The sequence below is a fragment of the Sturnus vulgaris genome, chromosome 14 (genome assembly GCF_052056855.1).
Source record: "Sturnus vulgaris isolate bStuVul1 chromosome 14, bStuVul1.hap1, whole genome shotgun sequence".
NCBI classification, from domain to species: Eukaryota; Metazoa; Chordata; class Aves; order Passeriformes; family Sturnidae; genus Sturnus; species Sturnus vulgaris.
In genome coordinates, this window is record NC_142256.1 from 11,501,822 (window position 1) to 11,519,559 (window position 17,738).

General features: G+C 42.1%; 1 protein-coding gene across 1 annotated transcript in view; it reads right to left on the reverse strand.

Annotated features, from left to right (window-relative positions):
• The window catches only part of MSN (moesin), a 41,212-nt gene that overhangs the window by 7,842 nt on the left and 15,632 nt on the right, over window positions 1-17,738 (reverse strand). The window contains exons 2-7 of the mRNA XM_014887692.2: window positions 10,883-10,966; window positions 2,580-2,675; window positions 1,809-2,083; window positions 1,258-1,341; window positions 780-926; window positions 216-312 (exon numbers count right to left, since the gene is read on the reverse strand). Coding sequence (XP_014743178.2) covers window positions 216-312; window positions 780-926; window positions 1,258-1,341; window positions 1,809-2,083; window positions 2,580-2,675; window positions 10,883-10,966 — 783 coding nt within the window. The remainder of the gene's footprint in view (window positions 1-215; window positions 313-779; window positions 927-1,257; window positions 1,342-1,808; window positions 2,084-2,579; window positions 2,676-10,882; window positions 10,967-17,738) is intronic.

The window sequence follows — 17,738 nt, forward strand, 5'->3', positions numbered from 1 at the left end:
AAGCTTATACTAAATTTCTACCCTCTTAGCTAGAAAAAAAAACATAACTATCACTCGACTGCCCTGAGCAGGTCCCCCTGCTTACATCAGCATTAATGCTATTGATGAAAAGACATTGTGCAAAAAACCCCAAAAACCCCCAAAACCAAACCCACAGAAATCATTCAGCTAAGAAGCTGAAAGTTTAATAGCTTAATATGAATCTTGCTTCTTACTGGTGCTTTCTTGTCAATAGGCTTAATAACAAATTTCTTGTCATTGAATGAGATATTTCTGATCTCACTCCAAGGGAATCCAATTTTCGGTGTTAGCCTGTAGAAATGGGAAGCAAAAAGAAATAAGAGCCCAAAGTCATTCCAAATTCTTGACTTAAAATATAAAGCTCAAAATTATACCAAATCTACCCTTGTATTTCAGTGCTCTTATGGTAGTTGAAATCAGCAGACAAAAGCAGTCACGCAGATGAAATATAAACATAAGCAGTTTTTCAATCCCACTTTTTTTGGTTTTTTGAATGAAAAACAGAACTGGAGAATGCATCTATAGCAGGAAGACCAGAGATACAAGTGAAACTATCTTGAAAAGATTTGCCAATTTATTATGTTTGTTGATCCAAAGAAGCACATTTTATGGATTATTCTGGCAATGTCAAAAACACAGCCAAGAATGATACAGAAATTGTGGAGTTTAAAGATTTGAATTCCAGGAGAGATTGATTTTGAATGACTTTATATTGAGAAGGAGCTGAAGGCAATGATGAAGAGAGAGGGGTTTATTACCTATCATTCTGCTCATAAATGTTGAGTCCAAGAGCATCTACACCTAGCCAGAGCTCAGAGCCTTTCTTGTTCTTAATGCTGAAGTAGTTCACACCATACATTTCCAGATCCTGCGCAATTTTCAGGTATTCCAAGACAGCATCTTCTCTGCAGCATGAAAAAAGAAAGCAGATATTCTTTTTTGAGTCTTTAAGCCATTGGAACAAGAAGGTGCTATTGTCCCACGTGGAGTGAGCAGCAACATCTGACAAAGGTTCTAAGCATCACCCTAGTAGATAACTACAAACTTTGTCTTGTTTTTCTAAGAACAACCAGCTAATGTGGACCAGCAAGAGCAGAAGCATGTGAACCTAGTTATTCTGAGCAAAATAACCTGAAGAATGCTAACTTATCCTGAAGCAAGTCACAGATTTTTGTATGCATTCATACATTACACAATAACACTATAAATACAGCAGTTTCACACTGCATCCATTACCTAATCATTCCTCGATGCTCCTCATGCCACACCTGGATCCTCTCCTCCCACTGGTCCTTGTTAAGCTTGTGCTGCTCCAAAACCCTAGAAAGAGTATTCATGGGATGTTTAAAACCAAGCACTACATACATGCATACACACAGTCACATCACTCTATCATAATGCTTCATTAAATATTCCATTGGCACCAGAGCTCCCCCACAAAGTTATTCAAAGAAATACACCTTTATTGAAAGGCTAGATAGAGACACTGATCAGTATTCAGACTTCTAACAAATGACAAATTCTATTCAGTTTTGCTTCTCCTTGTAGTATATTTTGTTTTAGAGCTTCTCTCACTGCTTCAGATTAGAGTCTCAGAGTAGCAATAGGAAGTTTAAGTTTAAACCTCTTAATTAATTGAATACTAATCTAAACACTCAAATTGGCACAACGTTATGTTTTATTCTGAGCATTGCAATCAAAACACGCCCTACATTAAAAAAAATAAAATTAAAAAATCACAAACCCTTTAAGACAGAGAATGTCTAAGACTATCCAGGTTCACTTGCCTTTGTGGGAGCAGTTTATCACTAGCAAGGTAGCCAGACTTGTGCACATCTTTGTTGAAGTCTCCATATTTGGACTGGACAGCATAAGAGGCCAGCAGGACAGCTGTTTCCGGAGGACAGTAAATGTCATCATTGAGAATTGCCTCCTTCACTTGCAGAAAGAAAAGGCGCTGTGTGATGTCCTGGATCAGCTCTTCTGCCACATCTTCTGGGTAGAACTTGGCACGGAATTTGAAAAGCAGGGGGCTTTCTTTACGTACATCCTGTGCTGTTACCTGGAACAGAGTTAGCAGATTTTATAACCTATGTAACAATGAAGGGGAGCAGGTTACACACAGAAAAATAAGCATGCACTAGAACAAAATGTTCTCCTTTCCAATGCAGAAGAGAGTGGGCAGAAAAGCAAGTATTTTCAATTACTTACTGCTAAATACCTCATTACTTCTCCCCACTGGACTTACACAAGCCAGTAGTTATGAGCAGTGGCAGCTAAGTTACTTTCCAGGTTTCTCCTCAACCAAGATGCTCACATGAGCACAACATCAGCATTTTACCAGGAAGGGTAACAGACAGAGTTAGATGCAAGACCAGGTCAGATACACAACTCCTCATAACCTGAGGAGGGAGTGTGTGCACTCCACAACACCAACTCACTGATCCTGCAGTACTTGAGGTGCATGGATAGGCAAGAACAGAAGTATGGAGACTGCATTTGCTCCTGCACTCTCAGAGAAGGGAACAAGGACAAGCAAAATCTTGAAGCAAACATACCTTTTTGTTCAGTTTTAGCCATGTTGAAAAACCCTTGGTGTCTTGATACTGAAGGCCAAAAAACCAAACTTCTCGCAAACCAATTGTCTTGACAACCTGAAAGAAAGGTGATTATTAGCAAGACCCCCAGATGGACTGAACTTACTGAGAATGTGTTAAAGGTAAGTTCAGGCAAAGACAGTGCCCTGACCACCTACCTCTCCTGCTGCAGTGCACAGAAAGATGACTTGGCATCTAAAAGGTCTTAAGTGGATGTGTGTGTAACATTCTTTCTTCTCCTTCAGCTCTTTAAGGCTTGTTGCTATTTATAACAACAGCTGGGACCTTTTTTTCCAGCTACTTATAAGCAAACATATAGCCAAAATACAATGCAACAGCTCTGACAGGTTTAGTGAGTGCCAGGAATGAGGAACACAGCTCCATTTTCAGGTACACCCCACACTTACCATGCAAATGTACTATTCCTGGGCAAGTCATGAATCACCCTGCTAGGCTGTGCTACTTTGAGATTTGTTTCTACTCCACTGATAGCTATAGACAGGCCTTTCATACAGCTCTTTACTGAGCAGCACCATTAAGAGGAAGTGCAAAGGCTAAATCCATATGCTATCCCTTGTACCAGGACAAAGAGCCACCACAGACATTAACTACAGCACTATGTAAGCTTGCTCTGTACTTACTTCCCTAGCACACCAGGCATGCTATGTAAATAAGAATTAAGAAGGCTTTTAAGACATGTTGAGACAAGAGCCTCATGGGGGGGCAGCAAGACTACTGCAGTACAATACCACTGTTGGTTAAAAGGAGGTGAAAGTTTCTCCAAAGCCTGACATCCCCCTTTGTGCCCTGAAAAACCTGGGACATGCCACAGGACGCAGCAAGTCTGCACAGTGAAGCTTCCCCACATCCTGAAGACCCAGGAGCTGGTCTCATACTGGCAAACAAGGCACCCATTGGTCACCTCCAACACTGCACAAAGGGAAGGAAGAAGACATCTGTCCTCAGGTTAACGTGGTTCTTAAAGTACAACACTGTCAGGTGTTTTCACATTCAACTTGGGCTTGCTCAGAGCTTCCCCATTTCAAAGGGGCTAACACAGATGCAGAGATGGAGACTTGCCCTGTGAAAACCATCTGTTTTGCCCTGTGAAAGCCAGGTCAGTTGATAAAATTTTGTACTGCCCAAAGGTGCACTCTCTTCCTTCTGATGTGGTCTGTATTTTGGCAACATACACCAAAGACATAGGTTCCCCACAAGCACATCACTAATTAGATTATTTAGGGCTTGGATCAGGCATTTCTTCTGGCCTTTCAAAAGCAGCATTAGTGCCTTTGTTCCTTTCAGGCAGAAAAACGAAACTCAGTTTTCAACAGAGGATGCCATTGGTGGCACACACACAGACAAAATCTACATTAGATCAATATAATGTGTGTACATCATCCCACTGGGGTTCATGGAATTATTCAGCTTGTACTTGCTTGAATATGAACGGGAGAGCTGGGCTACAGCCCGTGCAGATTTGGGGAATGTAGGTCATTTGTGCATCACACAGCAGGATGCACACAGCTAAGGAGGTTTTTGGAGAAGGATCAGGGTTTGCTATGTACATGAAGTTTCACAAGAAAAGAAATATATTAATCTCTAATATTAAGATATTAGAGAGGGTCCAAATGGGGCAATGAAGATGAAGAGCCTTGAGGGGAAGCCCTATGAGGAACAGCTGAGGGCACTTGGTCCATTCAGCCTGGAGGAGACTGAGAGGGAACCTCAGCACTGTGTACAACTTCCTCATGAGAGGAAGAGGGGGGCAGACACTGATCACTTCCCTGTGGTGACCAGTGACCAAACCCAAGGGAATGGTCTGAAGCTGTCAGGGAAGGTTTAGGCTGGATACCAGAAAAGATTTTCACCCAGAAGGTGGCTGGGTACTGGAACAGGCTCCCCATGGAAGTGGTCACAGCACCAAGCTTGACAGAGTTCAAGAAACATTTGGACAATGCTCTCAGGCACATGGTGTGATTCTTGAGGATGGTCCTGTGCAGGGCCAGGAGTTGGACTCAATGATCCTTGTGGGTCTCTTCCAACCCAGCATATTCTGTGATTATGTGACTGGAAGCAGATGGTTCAAGGAGGGGAAGAAAGGCAGTCCTAGAGCCCAAGGATAGCTCAGTTCTTGGAAGCATTAACATATGAATGGGATGGAAGCTCCTCACTCGACTGCATGGGTCTGCTTTCCTCTCTTCCACTTGACAGCAGCTTATGCTGGGAATTCAACAGGCTGAACTGCCAGCAAGGAGCTGAAAGGCTCCACACTGTGGTCCCACACAAAAGGACTTTTATTCCACAGCAGAAGCCTGCACAGCAATAGCAGAGACAACAACAACGAGCTGGGGGCAGAGAAGAGGGGAGACAGCACAGCACTCACCATCACAGTCCCAAGCTGCCACTGAACTAAGGCAGGGAGGATAGTCCTCCTCCCTCCTCAGCTTTAGCAGGCTATTTAGTTCCATTCAGCAAGGGAAAAAGCATGAAGAAACAGCTTTCTACAGCTGCAAGGAATCTGGCTGGCAACAGCATAATTATGTCTGGGGGTGTACAGCATTCAGAGCCCTAATGAACTGTGAGATGTTCCAAAAAGCAAACAGCTACTGGCAGTGGCTAAGGATGGAGAAGGGCTGGCACAAAGGATGGGAGAATAGAAAGTACTCTTTAACACAGACCACAATACTTAAATACCTAAAATCTACATTCTCATCTGGAGAGCAGCATCTTTTCTTCGTGCCAGGGGGAGCATTAAGTCAGTCTCTGAGTCTCGTTTAGCCTTGGATTAAAGCCTGGTTTACAAGATTAGACTGATACAGATTAGATGCAGCCTTAAAATCCAGCCGTCCCATGGTACCTTGACCAGCTACTACAAAACTCTTGAGTGCTACCTTTAGCTTAGAATTATACTCAGTAAGCCAGACTGACATAGGGGAAAAGGTGCCTTTCTGGTGGCTCACTTCATCCTCTGCAGGAAGTCTAAGCACAAATTAGTAGGGTTTTTTAACTTATGTTCAGTGAAGAAACAGAAGCTCTTTCAGGTAACCTTTTCTCTCACTCCTCTTTACTCCATGTTTCCTAGATCTGTATGACAATTCCTGTCCTTCCCCTCAGTACTCACCCAGCTCCCTCTGAACTATGTTCCTGCTGTTGGGTGCTGCTCCACAGCAGAAGAGGGAGCCATAAGCAGCCTCTTAAATGTACATTTTAACATCAAGACGACGACTGAAAATGGATGTCATTCTCAGCCCAGGAAACATACCACCACACTGGCAAACAAGTAGAGATTCTGATCTCTATTACACTATTTACACACAGGCAAGACCAAAGCATGCAAGCAGAGGAAAAGGCGTTCCACTTGGATCATGTTCCTGCATCAAAGGCCAAATCATCTCCAGTTATATCATGATACAAGTGACTTGAATGTTGCTCTAGTTAGGGAAAGAGATCCACCTCATCTTTTTCTCTTACAGGCACGTCTAGTACATCTGAGAAAACTGCCAGCCAGCCTTATTGCTGGAGGAGCTCAGAACTGGTGCCACACCTGCAGTTTCATATGCCAGTCAAAAACAACTTGGAACGTGGTCTTCCAGGTACCCTAATTTAGGACCCAAGATAGGATACATCTACAGCCACAAATATTTAGCTGTTCCCCCTCCATTTAGCTGGTGGATGTACTTCTACTTTTCCCTTCCACAGTGCTAAAATGCCAGTGTGCTAAACTACAAGATCTTCAAGTTCTTGTACTTCCTGCAGTTTGCCATTGACATCTTTAGCAACAAGCAGTCCAGTTTTGGTTGGAAATACTGCTTTTCTAAAAGTCAGAAAGTTTCCACATGTTCCTGTGAAATTTGAGACACATTTTCATACCACTCAACCACAAGCCTTCCTTACAGGAACAAGAGTTCTGGGGTTTGCTGGGGCAACCAGCCACTATCCTGAGACTTGCTGCTTTCAACCATGAAACTACCTTAGTGAGTTTTGGCTTCATGCTTTCACCTAGTGGATTAAGTGTTCCAGAGCCATTTCCTATGTGTTTAAACACTGCCAGATAGGATCTTACCAAGGCTAAAGATTTCTCTTACACTCTCCCTCCTCAAAAAGCTTAGTTTGCAGGCCATGAGACACCAACCACTTTTATTCCAAACACAGCTCAACTCAGATGAAGTTACTCAAAATTCAAGAGGGGTTTGATCAGCCTGTGCTGTAAGCTTAAAGCAAATATGAAAGAAGTCTGACAAACTGGTACTCTACAAAACCACTAAATTCACTGCAGCAGATAAACAAGAAGGAAGCTGCTAAGCATTACCAAGGTTTCCAGCTGCACAACTACCTCAGTGGCCATGCAGATAGAAAAGCAAGGCAAGACAAACCAGGGCACACAAACTCAGAATTTTAGGACAGCTGGCTCTTCATGAAATCTGAAAGAACCTTAAGAATTAAAAGAAAAATGAAACAAAAATAATGCCTCCAATGCACATTCCACTATGTATAAGACTTAATGCTGAACATAAAAGACAGCATCAGTGATCAGGTTTAAAGTGTGCAGAGAGATGGTTATTGTTATAATTTTAATCCATAGGTAAGTGCACTTTTCTATTACAAGCTTAGTTTTGACCCCAAAAGCTCACAATAATGAGGAAAAGCATTTTTGGAAGGTTAACCACATGTTTTTAAAGTTTGAAATTATAGATATTAAATTTCTCATGTCACATTTTCTTTAACCCGAGACTTATCTTCATGGCTCTTAATTGTATAGAAACCACCTTTAAGGAGGTTGGATGCTCAATGACTCAAGCTAGAATCAATTTACCCAAAAAAAAGGAAGTTTGAGAGGCAAAAGATTGGAAAGACAATTTCAAAGCCATCCACAACAACAAGTAACTAAGAAGTTTCACCACACAACAGATTAATCTTTTATGTGTAGAAGACATACAATGCAAAGCACTGACTACTCTCCAGACCAGCTGCACTTCAGTCCAATACAGAAAAGGGTCAAAGGAGGAAAAGAAGCAGCTGTCATCACTGTTGCAGTGCCTGTGTTCTGTATCCCCAGGAAAGCAATATTTCAAGGTACCTGGGAAGTTATCAGGCCTATGGGATAAGCAGCACCCCTGACATGCATAGCCCATCCTTGAGCTCTTCTTTTAATCCATCACTGGCAGCTGAGGAATGGGAACAAAGTTACAGTAAGCACTGGAGTTCAGCTGCTGATGTTAAGGAGTAACATCTGCAAGTAACATCTGTAAGGAGTAGCTTCTGCAAAGCTGCAGAAGACAGTACAAACCTGTCTCACTTAAGCCAGGTCTTGTCCATACACACAAGCCCAAGATATTTAAGATAAAGCTGTACAGTTACAAGATTAGGGAATATGAAGAGCTCTAGTATAAATCATGATGTTACTGCACATGTATATGGGTTCAGTGGTATTTCTACAGCCAGCTGCTTTGGGGCAGAAATCACTTCCTACAAAGCAGTGAAGCATCTGCATTTATCTGTCACTACAAAAATTCACTTTGAAATTTAACCAAACAGGAAAAAGGAAGACAGGAACATTTCTACCTCAGGCCCATTCGTGTACTATTACTATGGAACTTTAGACTCAAATGCTTTCCTGCTTATTAAGCTAAAACCTAGGTACAATCTTTCCAAAATCTTCTGAATCCTATTCAGTGGGCCAGAATCATGTGTGGCATAATGAATACATTTATCTACCTTTATATACAACAGGTGAAAATAAATACTGCCTAAATATTACTGAGCAAAGCCAGCAGATTGCACTGAGGTAGCCATGCAGCTAAACAGCTTGGTAATGCTTAGCAGCTTCCTTCTTGCTTAACTCAGAACTGACAGCACAAAGTGAAAGGGCACCCCAGGGCAAAAAGATGCTGGATATCCTAAAATTTTTCTGTACAAGAGCCAAAAATCAGGTTTCACATCAGAAGTCAATGTCCTACAACAGCAAAACCATACGTTTGCTTTGTAGAGGAGTTCTCCCTTCCCCCCAAAAAGCACTGATGAAAGCAGTATTTCAGAACCAGCACCATGCAGAAAATACTAGGTTATCAAGTCCAAGGGCACAACATGGCTTAAGGGAGCTAGAAAATAAACAGAAATAACTTTGCTCTTGCACACCCCATTATGGGACCCAGACAACCTAAGGACAGAAACAGAGGCAGAGTGAACAATGACCAGCCAGAGAGCAGTCACAGTGTCAGCAGGGACAACAGCACTGGACTATCCCTTTACAGGAACAAATACACACAAACAGCTCAGTCATGTGAAAGATACTGGATATGTAACAGCTGACAGTACATTTAAAGCTCCATCCCTTTCCTAAAGAGAGCAAATTTTATGTCAACCAGACCTTTTAGAAATAAATGTTTAAATCTAGTTTTAGACACATTTTTCCCCCCTCATTTCCAACTTCACCTACAATCCAATTTCGGTGAAGTAAGCACTGCCTCAACCTAGAAATTCAGCTCTGCAACAGCATTTGTTTTCTCCCTTGGCAAAGTGTTTACTGTGGAAAAAGCAAAACAAAACTTGTGTTTAGACAGGTGCTGTGTGAAATACACTGAGGGCAGGAAAACATGCAGCTGTCCAAGAGCATGACAAAGGAGTGAAATCAATTACTACACATGAAGAGCTGCTATATTGGAAACATGACTGGATGCTTCTCAGAGACAAACTGATGAAGCCCAAGTCTGACAGCAATGTCAGTTTGCAGCAGAAGCCACAGATGACCTAGAGCTGACTGAAAATATCATGTGCAGATTAAAAATATTGCTGTCGTGAGTAGTATTGTTTCTCAGCACTTAGTGCTTTGCTTGGAAAATAGCAGAAGCTAGATATTGAAAAATAATCATGGGAAGCACCCACATGAAGAACACCTCCTTCAAAAAACCAAAACCAAAAAAAAAAAAAAAACAGTTCATTTTTTTATTAACTTGGGGACATCTCACCTCAGCTTCATTAGCAAACATTCTCATGAACTAACTGGCAGAGTTCCATGTTGGATTTGGATTCTGGACAGAACTTGGCTTTCACTGTTATCAATCCAAACCTGTCAGATCTGAGACCACACAAGGCTAAAATTTGCAGGAGCTATTACATAGTAAGACAGCTGAGAATCACACTGCTATTCAGAACTTTTTTGAAAGCCGTTTTATTTTTCCCATTATGAAAGGATGCTCTTTCACTAAAGCTTTGGATCTCACTACATTTCAGGGCTGGGCTGCAAAGAGCAATGTATCATCTAGTGTTGAATCATCCAGTTGAATACATGAGAAAACAGTAGTTTGTGGTTAAAGATCTAAAAAAAATATATAAAAATTTAAATTATATTTGCTGGCCCCAAATGAAATAGCTGACTTCAATGGGTGAATCAGCCCTTAATTTTCTCTCTTCCTTATGATAGGTACTATGTAGAGCTGACCCCAGAATGTTCAGCTCTACTGAACCACACCCAAATCTCTGACATATCTGGTCTGGCAGCTCCCTCATCTTGTCATTAGTCCAAGATTCAATTTGCATATCTTTGAGCTACAAATTTACTGTTCCCATTTTTCTCCAAGGAGCAAATCCATGGCCAATTACAGCAGAGAAACACAGTGGAGCCTGTCAAAGTTTCCCCTGCTGCAGCTGATAATGTCTGTCTTCTGCTGCTCCAGCTTTGGGCTGCACACGCCTCCCTGCTTCTGTTTGGCAGGAAATTTGTCTACCCAGAGAAAGCAGAGGAAGGCTGAAGTACCCCTTGCAGACTGCCCAATCTAGTAGAGTCACCACTGCTCTTAAGGTTTCCCTCAGGCCTTGGTGGAAGTACAGAATATCACCTTACCTGCACTTAAGAGTTGCAGCAGCATTTGAAACCCAGCTAAGCCTCTCCTGGTTTAGAGACCAACCACCCTTTGGAACCAATTACACAATGCTTGCAGGTAAGTCAACCAAAAATAGCTTACTAGGTCCCCCATAAGACTTTTCTTACAAACTAAGACTGCAGATATCTACTGCTTTCCAATTACTATTATTATGAGCCGTAGCATAAATTCAGTTCACTAGAAGGAATAGCACCTAACTCAATCCTGGAGATGAAAAATACAGTAGTTTTGGAAAAAAGTACAATTTCTTACTGTGCTGAGTTATCTTGAAGCTATTAGTGACACTCAATCTTTGACGTCCTTTAGAAATTATTTGCTGTTGTCTAAATAGAATTACAATGTCTTTATCAACTTTATATCTTCTGCAGCTCCATCCCTTACCTGATCAAAGAGTTGCTTCCCTGTGGTGTTGGGCTGGATGGCAAACTCCAGCTCAGCATCCATGGTGGTAACACGCACACTGATCTGGAAGACAGAAAAATGCATCATTACAACACAAGCTCTAAGTGATGCTACCCAATAATGAGAACAAACACCTGCCCAGGACCAGGAAGCAGCTCTCAAGCCTCCAGGAACTTCACTGCCAGCAGTCAAAGTCATCTGCTTTGCCAGCACGGTACTCACAGTTTTCCTGTAGAATATAACTTTCGTGTTTTGCAGTGTTTTTATCCTCTCTGGTCCTACAAATATTCACATGTACTGACACACATGAGAGCCATTTATATCTCACAAAGTTTAATTTCTAAAGTAGAACATTCTGGTGTCTTTCACAAAAGCAGAGATGTTTCAAAACTTGGTGCACACAGGAAGACACCCTTTCGTTTGAAGGATGAACATCAAGGAAGTTCCCAGAAGCATTAACCCAGTGTGCCACAGAAGGCTGGTCAATAATAACAATACACTTTCAGCCTTTGTGAGTATTTGGAGAAGTTATAAGGCACAGTCCCTGACATGCTCCAGGGCTGTGGGTATGAAGCAGACAGGATGCAAGGGTTCCCTTACAGGCTAAGACAAAAAGGCTGCATGCTGAACATGAGAACACTTCCCATAGCAGTGGAGCTGCCAATACTGCTTTCCAATTCTTTCAGGGAGATAAAAGACTTCTAAAAACGGCAGAAATTGTTTAGGTGTTATTTAAAATTGCAATCAAGATCTCATTACTATACTAGCCTTAGATGCAAGATCATGAATGGTCTTCCAGAAGAAATGTTACACGATGAACTATTTTGACAGGAATGTCTCACCATCACATTTTCACTTGTGGCATGAAAGTGGCAAGGAACTGCAGCAAGGGAGTTCACAGCTTCATGCCACAGAAGCAGGAAGATCTACACACACCTTTCACTTCTCACGCAGCAAGTTAAACAGCAGAAGCATTTCACCTCAAATGCTAGAATAAAACACTGCTGATCCCATTCAAAGCTCCTGGTAATCACTGTGAAACATGATTTAGATGCTTGGGGCTAGACAGAAACAGTCCTGGCCTGAAAGCAAATGCCTTAACCAGGGAAAGTGAGGTCTGCAAGTACACCAAGCTGCCTGAAAATCCAATTCTATTTGTATGGCTATCAACTGAAAAACGTAAAGATATTTCACAATTTTTCAAAACAAGCTGTACATATTAAGCAGCTATATTTAAAATGTTTTTCCATCAAAGTAAAGATTCAAGGCTTGAAATGGTACAGACAAGATATTGACAATGCACTAAACCCCAGCACATAGGCCTTGCATTAACAGTTCTCTGTTGCCAACAGGCATTTACCTCAGATCAACAAATCCTAATTTTTTTGCTCCTCAGTGCAATCAATCCTATTCGTACACTCCACCAGGCTTCCAGTGGTGAGGAGTGGAGGGAATTACACTGTGAACAGCTTAAAGAACAACTCAAAGTCATATTTGGACTATAAGCTAACTAGGAGACCAAAAAAGCAAGAGTAATCAGAGAAATATTCAAGGAACCACATAATACCAATATGATCACAGACAGTTCTGATTCCTGCATTTCTACCAAAAATATGTACAGCTTTCACATCTCATTTACTAAGAAACCAGACTGCAAAAGAACTAGAACCAGGGGTTTTTCCCCAATAAGCAAGAAATGTTCTGCTAGTTCAATCTAGCTAAGTGCCAAAGAGACCACTAACTATAACAAATACTTTTTGAGCTTCCCCAGAAAGTCTGCTTCAGACTAGGCCCACCACCATTTTGTACTTGAGATCCTCTTGAGATAAACCTAAAGGTTTTCTTGTTTCAAGCTAAGCTAAAAATTCTGTAAGGTTAAAGGTAGGCTTAGCACAGCTAAGCTGAAGTACACAGAAATTGAAGTTCTAGCTGTTTCATGCAAAAGGGATGCTACTTAGACAGTACTAGAACAAAGATACCATGAGCAAGTATATCAGGAATAAGCTGGTTTTGAAGCCCTCTGAACCTTCTGACACAATGTCAAACTAAGGCAAAACCATCCCACAAAAGCAGCAAGGAAAGCACAAATGGCCTAAACTCGTAAAAACTAAGCTTTTTTTTTTTTTTTTTAATTAGCAGCTTTCAACAGCATGCAGATACCCTAAGTTCCCTTAGTGTACACCTTCCCAAAAATTCTTCTATTTGAATCCTAGATCTTGACAATGGGCTAATTTCATGGTGCTTTGGTGAAACAAGAATCTGGCCACTTCCTAGAAGGGCTGAATGCTTCCCCAAACAGTTTTGCTACTTACACTTGGAAGCAGACTCTTCTAGAAGAAGGAGTGCTGGCCTGTAAACCTGATTTGCCCAGCACAGCCACCAGTGAAAGCAAAGCTGCCCATAAGCTAAATTCAGGTATAAGATTGTAATATATTATATTACATTAAATGAGCCATTAAGTTATACCTTAAATTTTGTTAGCTTTGAAGTATTTCCTGTTCACCTACAGCATTAGTGTATCAGCTACCATGAAAGAAAATAGTCTTTGCTCCACTGTTTATGGATAAAGCACAGTAGCTGTTCTTATCTGATGTCATGTGCATAGGTGATTAAAGGCCAAATATCTGAGCACCAGAAAACAGAACTGAAACATCTGTGGCACCTCTTTGCAGCTTGTGCCTAAATAGCTCTTAGAGCTATTTAGAACAAATCACACCTTAACATTTAAAATAAAACTTCTTCAGTAACCCTATAATTTATGCAGAACACTTATTAAGACTCACATCTTTGTTAGCACAGTAAAATAAGTTCCCATGCTGGAACCAGCAAAATTCCTTCACTGACAGTCACTTAAATGCCCTTAAACTATCTGACTCTATTATTATCCTTCAATTAGTACAGTCAATAGGAAGATTTACACATTCCCCCCCCAGTCCCCCCCCCCAAGAAGCTTCCTGCGCTCAAGATGAGTGACAACCTAAAGTTTAGGAGCAGCAATCTTGAATGGGTCTGCACTTGCAGCTTCAGCCTGCTCTAAGAGAGCAGAAGCTGAGAGACCACAGGAAACAGGCTTGAGCTTTGGAGAACCACACCCCGGTAGTGCTGCTTCCCCAAGCTGAACACGGTTTTAACACATTCAACAGCACACTGCTGTGAGCTGTCAGCAGAACGAGCTGGGGAGAGAGCACATCCTGGGCTGTGCCAGTGACATTTTAACCATTCGTTAGTTTGAACCATCAGTGGTAATTTAATACTTGGCTGAGAAGCTAGTTTGCTATAAAATTGAGCTTTGTTAAGGCTCATTGGTGTGAAAACAACACACAAAGACATTTTTTTCCCCATACACTACCAAACCAGGGTGGTTTTGTTTTTCCAGTTCACAACAACTGGCTCAAAGAGAGGTTTCTACCATTTCAGGTGGTGGGAGGCACTGATCTTAATGCACTCTGCCTGCAGCTCAAACAAGCTACACGAAGAGATCCACAGATTGCTATGATCTGTACCAGACAAGTATGTGCCAGGCACTGCATGTTTACTTTCTTCTTCCTCATTCATTTAAAGTCTCACTTTAAGTAAAACCACTTTACTAAGGTATTCATAGCTGAGTACTGACCAACACAAATGTTACACACAGGAATGAAAATGCTCTAGCAAAACAAAGCCAACACTATGCAGTCCCATCATAATTTAGACTCATTTGCTTCGTTCCTTGACAGTTACCCTGCCAAAGCACTTTTAAACCATTTATCTATCTACTACTAGTGCTTATTCTAAAAAAACCCTAAGATTGATCAGCATTAAGCCATTAGATTTTGTATTTCTAAACCATCTAAAGGTTTTCCTAGGTTTGAGGGCTGGCATAAACCTTGGCATGCCTATAATTTGGCTTGCAAACAGAAAAAAATGTCAATAAGGTATCTGACTTGGACTGCTGAGCATATACAAATTTAGCTCTGTAAGTCCTGACAGGTAGGGTGCACACTGCTGAGAGATGTGCAAAAGAAAGACATTGCACCAGGGATTCAATCACAAGGCCTAGTGGCAGCACTCATCCCCAAGTATACTACTCTCCTATTCCAAATATTCTGTTAATAAACATCTATCAAACTTTCAACACTCAGAAAGTGTTTTAAGGAGGTTTATAGTATTTCATCAACAGATTTATCAAAAATTTTCAAAAACATTCAATTATTACATTTCAACAGGCAAATTTATAATCACCAAATTTAAAAAACATGCCAAAAACAGTGCTCATATTCAACTGATTCATTTCATAACAGCTACAGGAAAGAGATAGAAAACTAGCAACCCTTCCTCTTCTCTGTTTGGGGAATTACCATAGTTCCACCAGTCTAAGCACTGCTAAAGCTTGCCACTGCCAGAGCAAATTAAAGAGTTTCCTGCTGCCAAGGACAGTATTGTCAAGTGTGATACCTCCTGCACAGACAGAATCTTTTGCATGGAAGAGATACTCTTCCAGCCCCAGAGCAGCTGCAGCCAAAGAAAGCTCCCTTTGACCAACAAAAGTTTTCCAAAGGCACAAGCCACCACTACCCTCCTCCTCCCATGGTGTTCAGCAGACTACAAGAGACACACTTAATAGACAGTGATACCAGGCACCTATCTGCAGCATCTTTTCAGGTATTTTAATATTGCCTGTATGCTTTTCTGCCACGTTGTGATTCCAAATAAATTTTACTAGCAGCAGTAATTGTCAGGTATCTTTCAGGTCTCCAAATAAGTCCTCCTAATAGTGTGTTAGAACAACTTCCTGAGATGAAAATGGGTAGCTGCATATAGCAGGACAAACAGGAAAGACTGATGCTGTCACGCTCAGTAACGGATGTATTGCTTGTGCTAATGCCCCAGTGCATTGAGCAGCACGAGAGGTAGAAAAGACAATTCTGTTTGTCATAAGTTGAGACAGGAATAGAGTACTAGGAAATTCATGTCAGAATAATAAGTGGAGTCAGCACAACAGAGTATCGACCTCTACAAAACCCTGACCCTGAGCTAAAGCTTCTTTCCTCCCTGCATTTCCTGTATGTAAGGAAGCTGCTATACCCTGCTGGGCTGGAGACTTCAAGCTTCAGATATTCCCTGCTTCCCAGCTTCAAGCCACCAAGTAGACTATTTCTGGAGAAAGTAACATAGGGAAAACTTATACTTTATTGCAAATTTGACTGGTACAGAACAGAAGCAAGCTCAATTAAAAAGAATTTCCAGACTAACCTTTATAAGCCTCTGCACTGAAAGCCACCAGTTACTCCATGTAAAAATACTAGACCAATACCATGCACCAGTTCCAATAGGTCTGACCAGGGAAGCACATCAAATCCAGCTGGAGTTGCATGAACTAAGATCTTATAAAGCACCTTAATAATCTAAAAAGCTGCCCAGTTTTGGCTTTTAGCAAGATTAGCAGCAATATGGTAAGTTTAACAAGAAGTGTCCCCCTGTTCCTCAGAACGTGCAAGTGGATTCTGGAGTAGGAGGTGCTGCTCTTCCCTTCCCACCACACTGCTCAGCCAACACGGGCCCACGGTGAGGACACAGAGCTTCACATTGCCTTGGAGGGGAATCAGAGGTGATGCCCCACACCTCAGCACCAGCCATACTCACAGACATCTGGCTCCTTCCCGAGTGCCAGCACCCTGCTGAAACAGCCCTGGGTCCTCTGTGTCAGGGTGAGGCTGGGATCGGGTCATGTGAAAGCGCTTGCAATTTCTCAAAGGATTACACTTAATTAACCAAGCCCCCTTCCAGCAGTCTTAAAGGGCCTTTTCATACCTCTAAGCTCATCAGGGAACAGAACAGCAGCAGGGACACCCTAGGCACCACTCCGCAGACAACACAGAGAGGTTAACCCTCCCAGCAGCTCCTGGGAGCTTCCCTGCTCTCTCCACCAGCCCCATCCTGCTCTGCTGGGGACACAGCACTTCTCATTTGAGTGGAGCACAGGCCACACAGTAAGTCCACAGAGACATCCCATCCCACCCCACTATTTGAATAAAGCTACCATCCAAGGAGAGAGTTTGCCATGGTATTTCTGGTACCGGTGAGCCAGTAGTGCTTACATCTTATAGAGTATGTGGCTTTCTTTTGGTACCTAAGTACAGCCTGTAGCAGGAATGCACCTTTTAAAGCATCCCTAATGACTTTAGCATGGAGCCTGAAGACAGAGAGCAGTGAGGGGGCAGCTGTTACTACCCAGCTTCACAAACCTCTCTTGTGGGCAACAGCAAGCCTGGCTGAGGAAGAATTCAGGTTAAATTTAACTAAATCTGTGCTCATATGGTCTTATTCCTTCCTTGTGAAGGAGTAGGGCAGCAAGCCAGCTTGGATTCAGAAGCCACACCTGAACACAGTCACACCAGAGCTGTATCCCCATCACCAGCTACTGCTCTTTGTCCCCAGCAAGACAAGATGGCTCGTGTGAGCAACAAACCACAGCACCCACACAGCTCCAGGAGCCACGCTGCTGAGGACAGGAAGAGGAAGCCAGCCAGAGCACCAGCCTGCAAGACCAAGAAAGTTCACAGCTGTGAGATGTCTGCTTGCAAAAAGTGGATGGAGAAAGGCTGGAGGCACCAGCACCTAAGAAAGGGTGGAAGCAGCAGTGCCTGAGCAGACTTGCTCTGTGTCATCTGTGGCATTTAATACCTCACTGCAGCAGAGACATCAAGGGATGCTGCCAGTGCTTGCCCATAGCTTCCAGCAAAACTCACCTTCATAGCACCAATTTACAAACACTGGGTAAGGGGGAAGCATAATTACATCACATCAGCCATAAAAAAGATAAGCTTTCCTATGTGGAGCTTGGAAAAGCAGAATA